Source organism: Chaetura pelagica, unplaced genomic scaffold (genome assembly GCF_000747805.2).
Source record: "Chaetura pelagica isolate M959 unplaced genomic scaffold, ChaPel_1.0 scaffold124, whole genome shotgun sequence".
Classification (NCBI taxonomy): domain Eukaryota; kingdom Metazoa; phylum Chordata; class Aves; order Apodiformes; family Apodidae; genus Chaetura; species Chaetura pelagica.
Window position 1 is genome coordinate 2,112,360 of NW_009952891.1, and position 10,777 is coordinate 2,123,136.

At 34.9% G+C, this 10,777-nt stretch overlaps 1 protein-coding gene across 2 annotated transcripts in view; it reads left to right on the top strand.

Moving 5' to 3' along the window:
- RBFOX1 (RNA binding protein, fox-1 homolog (C. elegans) 1) overlaps window positions 1–10,777 on the top strand; it is a 252,679-nt gene that overhangs the window by 218,078 nt on the left and 23,824 nt on the right. For both annotated transcript variants that reach the window (XM_009995497.1, XM_009995496.1), the window contains one exon: window positions 3,400–3,464. In XM_009995497.1, coding sequence (XP_009993799.1) covers window positions 3,400–3,464 — 65 coding nt within the window. The remainder of the gene's footprint in view (window positions 1–3,399; window positions 3,465–10,777) is intronic.

A 10,777-nucleotide genomic window follows, 5' to 3' on the forward strand; every position in this document is an offset into this window, starting at 1 on the left:
CCTTACTCATTCAAATCATTACATTTCTGTTTCTTTATAGAGCAGTATTGCAAGAGCCTGTGTTTGGCAATAAATTACCACAGGTATGAGATACTGATGGAAAAACCTCATTATGCTGAGTTTAGACTCGTGAAATCATGCTAATAGTCAAGTAATTATGTGAGAAAATGGGTTCTATGTGTATAAATTATAATAGTCTACTAGTCGCATTTTATTTTCCAGATTCTATCACAAAATCACATATATTTTTATATCCCATGAAATACAACAGTTACTATTGTGACTGTCCAGTTCAGTATTTTATAGCAATGAGATACATTTCTGTAATTTGTCTGCAAGGGTATTGATAACTATACTTATTAAGGCAACTTAAGCTCTTACGTCATTGTCTTATTCTTGCTTTGGAAGTAGCAAATATGGGAGCAGAGAAAAGGCAGTAGACATTTTTTCATATTTTAGCTGAATTGTCAAAATAATTTAAAGCAGAACAGTCAGGTACTCTCTGTTTGAATGTACTAAAACAGGAACTGAAAAATATTATTAAGTATTATGTGATTATTACGTAACTTTGTTGTCAGTATTTTGTTTTGCAATATAGTCTAAAGCATGATGATGAATATTTAATATGTCACTCAATAGATAAATATGTAGTGAATATCACTAGTGTATTCTTCATCTAAGATAGCAGCCAACTTCAAAGTTAGAGAAAAATTGTAAAGTAGAACTTGTCATAGAAGTTTAGCGTTCAGGGGTTTGAATCAGTTTCCCATCCTGATTCCCAGTGTGAAGTGCACCTTCAGGTGTTCTGTTTTTACAATGCTAAATCATCTCAGCTAACTGAAGAAGAAGAATAAGAAAACTTGGTACCACACCTTGTAAAAACAATTTGCTTAAGAATGTTTATATGTGTAATTATCCGAGAGTTTATGTTACATAGATGAACTCATGACATGGAGTGGTAGAGAACTCTGATTTTCTTGATAACCAAATACGTGCTGCATTTTAGTTCTCCAAAGAATTCAGGCAAATTCAATAACTTCGATCTCTTTTTATTTTTATTGCTTTAGACTCAGTCTTTTCAGGACTCTCACAAATGTCATCCTGATTGTTGAATCTTAATAAAGTTCAGAGTTAAGGTTCATTGTTCAGCAGTGAGTCTTTGATGAAAGCAAATAAAAATGTAAGCCTAAAAGGAATTTAAGTCTTATGTTTAGGGAGGAAGGAAAGGTCCGTCTTCACAGACTGACCAATTTTTAATGATAGTAAAATAAGAGAAAGGAAACCAGTTCTCAAAGAGCCCACAATCCTCAAGCTTAAAGTATGTGAACAGCCTGTCTCATTTTTGTCTGATTAAGAACAGCAAAACATGGACACTGCTCCTGGTGGCCCATTCTCAGGTCTGTACCACTGGCATAGATGGGTTGAAATGAAGTAGCTCTCGTGTAAATAGGGGAGTTCAGAAATGGCCTACAGGACAATGAGGGGGTCCTACATGTGGGGAACAGAATGGTGTCATGCTGCAGAATGACTGGCAGTCTGACACGTGCTCAGGACTGGATCAGTAAAGCAAATTTAATATTTTCTTTACACTTTCTACCATTTGTACTCCCTCTTATCAGCACGTAGGGAAAAAGAAAAGAGAAAAAAATAAAGTTGCTATATTTAACACTGACAAACCAAGAAGGAAGAACAGATAAATGTGTATAATATCTCACCTTTCTCCTTGTAGCAGAAGCCAGACAAAGTGTGCAGCTTGCATTACCATCTCTCAGCCTCACTGCTCCCTGGCTCAGTTTGCACTCAGTGACATTATTTGACATCTGATTACCTCTATGCACATACCTGCAAGCAATATGTGCCTAGTGTACATTTTTGACAGTAATAGCCTTCTATTGGTTTATAAAATCAAATGATCTGAAATGAGAAAGTATTTCATCTCAGTGCTGCTGTGCTGGCCCTGCGAGGCAGCGTGTGCTGCATGGGCGGCAAGAGCACAGCTAGTGTCCTGCAACCCCCTCCTTCTGCCAGGGGGTGACACGATGGCTGCTGGCAGGGACTGACCAGCACTGGGGAGGTAAATACGCTGCTCCCTGTGTGAGCACTTGGAGCAGTCAGAAGGAATGGTCCTCAAGTGAGCTGACAGCTCAAAGCCTGGAGTTTCTAATGAGCTGTCGGTATATGTAAAACATCTGTTTATTCTTAGGCTGATGTGGCATTATCAGCTAAATGATTGATTTCCAAAACCCAGCTGCTTCAGATCTTCAGCCCAACAGTGGTTTACACCTGGTTGGTGTGAAAGTGATTCTGCCAAGCAAAGTAGTAGAAGGGGAGATAACTTGTAAAACAGTTGAAATGGTGTTTCTGAAAAGAGTGATTTTTTTTCTTTGTCAAACCAAGATAGAAAACCCACTCAGGTTCCTGCAGGAAGTGCACTGCTGCTGCAGCATCATAGCCTGTTCTCCATGCCTCAGCCAATCTCTGGTGTGAATGCAGCCTTCCAAAAAAACCCCAATCCACCCATTAAAGCAAACCCTTTAGCGAAAGAGTGAATTTTTTTCAAAGCTGAGTGATCTGATACTTTCTTATTCAACTCTTTGTTAAGGTGGGGGAAGGTGGGGAAAGGCAATAGAAAAGTCCCCTGTCCCAGAGGGTTATGGGGTGGTGAATTCTAATTGGGACGTAAATCGTGTTTGTGTTATCTGGGGAGACTGGCCTCTGTTTGTTAATTGGCATGCTGAGATCATTTTGAAATGGTTGATATAACACCGTGGTCCATTGAACAGGAAGCTCTGCTGTTTTCACAGTTTGATAATCAATGCATCACTGCACACAATTCCTTTCAAATGTGTGTTTGTTTGTCCTGTTTGCTTAATTGAACAGCTGCAATTACTGTTACATACAACTGAATGTTAATTCATGGAAGAAGAGAATTTGGCTTCTTCATTATAATTTTATGTATTAATTGGAAACCTATGTAACATTAAGTGTTAATTGAGTGCACAAATTCCTAGGTTTAATCAAGGAGAGATGATAAATCATATTTTGTAAAAAAATAATGTATTATTTTTCTTTTTAAGTTCAGCATTGTTTTATTAGCATGCACACATCTCATCCATAAGAACAATTGCTCCTTGAAAATTTGTGGAAGAATGCAGTATTGTCTCTTAAAAACCCTTACCTTGATCAATACAGTTCATTGCTTTTCCTGATCTTTGGGACAATTCATAACAACTTTGTGGAGATAAATTTTGCTTAACAATTTACTGACACATTTCCTACGTACTTAACCCTTGAGCTGCCCTTACAGCATGACACTGCTCTTTCAGTTGTTGCTAAATTTTGCAGAATGTTATTTAAGGTGCTGTAGCAATCCAGTTAGAGCATGAGTTTGTGTTTCAGGGTGGTTATGCTGCCTACCGGTATGCCCAGCCTGCCACTGCCACTGCAGCTGCCTACAGTGACAGGTAAGACCTCATTTATTGCTAATAAATATTTGAGCAGTGGAAGTTGAAGACGATTCTATAAATTTGCCTTGTTGAAGTCTCATAACTGTCTTGTTGCTCTGCAGATAATTGTGATATCTAAGCAGGCTGTTTTATTATAATCCATGAATAGCCATAAATTGAGAGATTTTTAGGCCTTAATTGAGAATCAGGCATGAGCTGTGCACGTTCCCAGGCTGTAGATCATCCAGTTAATGCCTGTGACCCTTGTGCAATGTAGATAAATATATGTACAGCTTCATGATGGTCTGCTACTAAAAATCATTATTTGTCTTAGGAGTATTATTTCTGTTGATACAGAACCTGAACTCATTGAGTGCCCTCAATTCTCATTGACACTGTTTTAGTCAGTGGAAATTGAGAATGAATTGTGTTTGAGCTTGAGCTATCCAAGGCAAAACAATATTTTTTCCATTTGCTTTCTTTTCAGGCATTTGATTTTTTGAAATACTAAAAAAATACATATAAATATATTAATTGTTTTACTCTGTATTTTTATCCTCAAATTCTAAACCACATTTGGTGAATAAAAGAATATTAGAATCTTCTGAAGACAAACATGCAAAAACTTATCCTGTATAAACTAAAAGTGATGTTATATAAATTCTCTTCTTGCAAGATGAAAATTGGGACCCATTTTGAAGTCAATGTGTAAATTGCTGTTGGCTTCAGTAGGAACAAGATTGCATAAAATTAAGTCTTTGCAGTGTGTGGACACTATTTTGTAATGAAAAGAAAGAATAGCCCGTGTTTTCTTCATGAAACTTACCCTTAATAAAATCTATGCCATCGGTACTGGTTTTCAAGTACTTGAAGAGTGTGCAGTCATAAAGAGAGGAGGATGTACATTGTGAAGAACAGATAAATATGGATATTTTGCTTCAAAAGAGCAGTGAGAAGTAAGGTCACACTCCTCAATTATGTAAAAATAATTTTTCCTTGGAATCATGGAGAAAATTTCCTGAACCTTGAATATGTATTGAAAATTTTCATTCAATGCTAAATTAATTAATTTAATTTAGCAATTCATTAAATGTTCCTGTTTCTTAAAGAAATCAACATCTTAAGAAATTTCAGTGAACTATTTCTTAGCTCGAAGTGCTGTTCATGGATTCTGTATTTTTAGATCAAAGTACCATGGTATGAATGTTAAAATGCTGTGCATGCGTATTTGCCTTTCCGATGCTTATTCTGGGTAATGAAGATATATTTTTTAAAGTTATGTGAATAAAGTAATTTGCATGTGTGGCTGAGGCATGCTGTGTCAGACAGGTAAGCAAGTTACTTCCTATTAATTTTGGTTCAGTAATATCCAGTAGATCTGTGCTATGTGCACTTGGTTGGCAATGTACTATTTCTACTTAGGGTAACCTACTAAGGTGAAGTGCTGCTCAGTAGTTTCATTTCATTTCCACACAGGTGTGTTAGCATGTTGCAGCTCTCCTCCTTTTCTGTGAGCTTCTAATGCAAAACAATTCCTGCTTCTAACAACTGACTAAACTGAAAGGACAGAATTAGAAATAACCTCCTGTGCTTAGTCATTTTTGGCCAGATATTATTAAGGTGTCCCTGGATCATTTTACAGGGTGTTTATTCCTGTGAAAAAATGAATCTGTGAATTGAAAAAATGAATCTGAACCTAGACATTACATAAACCGAACAGGATTGAGATGACTTTCCAGTGCTTTAATTATGAATTAATGCTCCTTCTCTTAAAGCAAATCAAATGCTGTAGAATAAAACATCAGGTGGTCACATGTTCTGCTGTGGGTAGAGAGTCAACATTACTAGGAGTTATGCTGACAAAAAAAAGCAAAGGATTTGCCTAAGAAGATAGTGCTCTTAAATGATGTAGAGGAAGCTTGAGGTGGCATCAGTAGTAATGCAGTTGTTACAACCTTTAATTATTTTTTGAAAAAATGTCTAATTTTCACATACCCTTTGTGTATAATTAGAATTGTAGTAACCCGTCTTTGCTTGCATCATTTTCAATATCTTAAATGAATTTTATATCTTTTGGATTTTTGTTAACTTAGCTTCTCTTTTTAAATGTGGTTAACCCTCATATTCAAGCTGCTTCCCCCAGATGAATATGGTTTATTTTCTTAATTACAAATACTGTAACTGAATTTCTTTATTGGAGAATCCTAAAACTAGCATAGAGTACAAACCAAATAACAGTCTGCTCAAACATTTCTTTGCATGTGGGAAATTATGTGCAAACATGGATACCTCTGATTACTCACAACTACAATTTGCTTAATGTGATTAACTTTTCATTCATTTTTAAATGAATTTAATTTAGCAACTTTTGTGAATTCTCAGTATTGAAAGTGCTGAAATATGGTTCAGCACAGCGGCTTGTATCTTCTCAATGTACTGATCACCTGCTGTCCTCTGACAAAATGGAAGAGTCCATATCTCATTATTCAGTACTCTTATTTACTGTTGATTTGAGCCTCTATTTATTTCAATTACACATTAAATATATTTCCTGTGTATGTGTAAACAATGCCCAGAAAAGTGAGTGAAAAATGCCCATGAAGTGTGGGCCACTGAGTATGTGCTATTGAAGCAGTGACATATTGTGGAAGTACTACTTTATATTATTTTTTTAAAAATTAAAAAGCTTTATTTTTTGGATCACAGCTCATATACATGATGAATGGCAATGTTCCATATTTGACAGGCTTCTTAAGTCAGGAGATGGGAGGAGGAAATCTCTAGATCGGAGACATGTTTTGGTAAATTAAAAATAAAGGTTAACAGAAAGATTTGGGACTCCAGAATCAATAGACCAAGTCAATGGATAATGATCACTGTAAGAGAGCTCTATTGTGAAGAAATGCAATGGTATCCTTGTTTGTCACAGCTGGAAATATCACTGGAAGTAGGCAAAGAACATATAGGAGAGAGTCAGGTGTCAAGAAAAGCTGATGAAACCAATCCATAGAAACCCTTAAATATTTAAGACAAATCATGTGCTTCAGAAAACAATTTCACAAGGGGCTTAGACCTTGCAGATTTCTCTAGTAATTTCTTAGGATTGTAAAACAAAAGCAACAAAACAAACAGGTACATTTTGTTTTATTTGTGAAACAATATAACCTCAGAATACAACTTAAAAAGATTTAGAATTGGATTTTAAGACTGTGTGAACTATCATCAAATTAAGTTGTACTTAAAGCAAAAGTGGATCAAAAAACCATGTTCAACTTTCCAGTATTTAAAATACTTCTGATAAGTTTTCTGATTCTTTTATCTGATAAAAGAGGACCTATTGGGCTATATATATGTTCTTCACTGTTCTGGAGATTTGCCAGCCAAAGTCTAAACTGAGAGCGTCTGGCACAAATAATTGTAAGGACGTGCAAAAGACACTAAATCAGTTGTCAGTAAAATGTTCATAAATATTTTATTCAGCTTTTTCATGTAGCATTTTTTAAAAAGATAAATAAAAATATAGTTGCTAATTTTTTATCCAAGTCTGAAGCAAGAGAAACTAGCAAAGTCATAAAGTTTTCTCTTTAGGATGTAGAACAAGTCAAAGCATGGCAGTGGGGCGTATTGTCATGTTGTCATTGCATGTTCACTTGGTGTTGCTAGTATGTCTGTACTGCTGTACTGGACTGGACAGATCCATCACATAGCTCAGTGAATGGCTTGCTTGAATTAAGCCTATGGGCAGACATTCACATGGATTGGCTATTGGGTTTGTGTTTTATTATTTGATTATTGCATCTTTGATCGGAGTAAGAAAAATGTTCCTTTCTTGCATATTAACTTTGTCAGCAATCTTTCTGAAAGCCTGTGTGGAAGTATGATAAACTAAAACCCCAATAATAGTAAAGTAGCCTTGTCTGAAGGGCCGAGTCATTTCACTTGTGCTGCTTGCTAACCCTGTTGTACTTAATAATGATTTCTATGTGTGTTTATATATGTATGATTGTGTATTCATATATATACACACATTGCCCATCCATCACCCACCCACAAACATACACACACACATGCACACTCACATGTACATACAGAGGTATTTTGTTCTGAATCTCATTCCCTTTTTCTAATAGTGTCAAATTTAAATCTCACTACAAACAATGGGAAGATTCCCATTGAATTCTTTGTTGTCTGCATTAGATCCCTCATCACTGGAAGCTGAACTATTTTTTTACTAAACTTTTAAAAAGCAGATAAAGCCTATTCCAAAATATTTTGCACATAACATTTTATAGTATAGAATATGATCTATTTTATTATTTTTTTTTCACTATCAGTTTGTGGTACATGTTCTGTGATTGTACGTAGGATTTTGTATGAAATTTGAGACAGGAGATTTTTTCCTATGGAAGTTTTGTATCTTCCAGATCTGAAATCTTACTCCTGGTAAAATCCTGATATTCTAAGGGTTTAAATTTTTAACATGCCTATGTGAAGTAGTCATTTTTGTCAAAGTACTAGTGTCACAGAGATGTAAATTAATATATTTTCCAGTTATCTTTGGGCAAGTAGTTGAGTTTAATACTTGAGATATTTGGTCAGATTATCCTAAAATAGAGTAGGTGCACATTTGATGTAATTTGAAACATGCATGTTAGAGAATGAAAACTTAGAATGAACAACAGAAATACACAGAATATAAAATACAAGCTTCTGTAAATGGAGGTGATTTTTATTTTATAGTGTAGACTTCTTAAGTTCTTCTAACTGAGCAATGCAAACCATTATAGTTTTATTCAAAACATTTTCTCTTATTGAGTATCTTACTACTGTTACATACTAAAAATTAAGGTTTGAAGAGCATATAAAATCAAATAGCATCTTCATTCAGAATTTAATTTTCCATTAAATAACTTTATAGGGGGATAAATATTATAAATTTAGTACTTCATTTCATTATTGGACTTTCTAAGACTTAGGAAAAAGAGCCTCTATATACAGTTTTAATTTCTAATGTAATCAGGCTAGAAGAGGAAAAATAATAGAATATAGGGATATCTTTACTCTTCTAATCCCAGCTGGAACATTGAAACCCTCTTGAATTTTGCTATACAAGTTGAACCTTAAGGAAATGAGAGGTTTGAGCTACTCAGATTGTAAGAATGCAAAGGATCATGCAGAATCTTGACCAGATACAAAGATGGTGCTTAGCTTTTATAGCAACAGTAATATAGTATATTTTTAGCACTTCTTCAAACACTTAGGTTTAATGTGGTGATGTTTGATTAGTCTAGGGGTTTTTTTGTGGTTATCCTGTGTGGTAGCTAAAGGTTGTTTATTCCTCAATATTGCAAATAAAAATGAAACCATTCTCTTTGCTGTTATAGAGAGGTAATGGATTTGGACATCTACCAATTAGGCTTATATGTCTTTATGTCTGTATCTGATCTGTGGAAAACTAGAGGATCACTGGCATCATGTTAGTGTTTCATAATCCATATTCATCACTCAGCTCACAGTTTTGTGAATGCCTGGAGTATATGATTCATGTTCTAGCTAGAACAGTGCCTCCTAGTGAAGGCATTAGACAGTAAAAGTGGATGATTACAAATCAAGATGACGTAGTAGGAAAAAATATATATAATAAAAGAGCTTAAAATATTATGAACAGAGTTCCATGTAGAGCAACTTCAAAGAACTTTCCTGAAAATAAAAAAGTTTTGCATAGAGTACTTTCAAATGGTGGAAACAGGGTTCATTCAAAACAATTGTAGATATCTCACTTTTTTGGGAGACACAGTCATATTAATTAATGTAGGAAAATGTGGCAAACTATTACCTTTCATAAAAATGCAATCTCTTACCAACTCTAGAAAGCTACTTTAGATGCTTTGATGTTTTAATACATTCTTCTAACATTTGGTAGAATTAACATGATTTCTGATACTTGGAAGGCTTGATTCACCCGTGTGTAATATCAGTATTCATGTAAAATCCATGTAACTATTACAGCTACTCCACTAGTTCAACTCTGAGGTAACACAGTAGGGTTCTTGGCCCAGAATGGTGGTAAAAACCATCTATGAAAATTTTATTGTGTCAGAGCTTGTAATCTTCATACCCTGCTTCTACTCCTCTGTAACATCAGGGAATATTTCAAGGGTCTCAATAGACAAGGAAGGGCTTGGCTATTACTGTAAATTGTGTTTTGACACCCATGCTGGAAATTGTGAAGAAAAAATTGAGAGAGAAGGCAGAGGAATGCTAAAGCTTAGATTTCCATACCTGGCTTCCTAAAGTACTCCAAGCTTAGAGAAGCTGGGTACTTTTGCTGCCAGTTTCTTCTTGAACATAGTGGGAGCTATTAAAAGCTTATAAACAAAAAAGAAATATGTCAGTGCACCTATTCTGACATCTACATATCAGCTTCAATATCCTTGTTTTTCTTTTGATCGAAGGTTATCTACCATGAGTTTTAACTTGGGAGTTTCTTACTTTAAAATAAAAATTCATAGTAAATAATTGTGATTATAAACATATTCCTTTGCATTTTCATGCATGCTTTTCTCTCTAAAAGAGTTGGGGGAAGTATTGGTTAACAGTTTTAAAGTAGGAGTTATCTCTTGAATAATTTATATTGGCCTCTTCCCTCTTTGAGGATATTGAAAGAAAGTGTGACTTAAACATTTTAAAGTGTGTTGTATTCAGCAGACAGGATAAAGATGGAGTTAGGGAGTTACTAAAACATCGATTCCTAATCCAGCAGACCAAAACTGTTACAGTCTATTGGGTCAATGCCTGTGACATGATAGACCATAACAGTTCCTTTGGACATGTCAGTGTCTAATTATACACTTTTTAGTTTTCAGATCATTGACCACAAAGAGGCAGATTAGAACAGGCCATAAGTATTGTCAACCTGAGGGCTCCACCACCAGTGCTCTGAAAGCAAGAAGGAATTTAGAGCATTGTGAAAGAGACAGAGAGAAGATGGAAGGACTAAAATGTTATTAATAAAATATGGAACAAATTGGATATAGTCTGTATGGATTAGCTGTGTAATTTACAATGTGTTTTAGTCAAGGTGAGGCAGGATTAGAAGAACAAACAAAATAAATATAACTATGTAGATAAAAATAATGAAGAAAGAGGCAATTTATAGTCTTGCATGTTTTGACTGCAGTGTTTCCCACCTCAGGGGAGTCTAAATCATTTGATTAAGGTATTTAAACGGATTTATTTTTTATATATAACTTTGGGCTTGTTAAGTTTCTAATACTTTAGGAACAAAACTGTGGCAAAATAGCAGTTCATGGTAATACTGCACAGCAGGA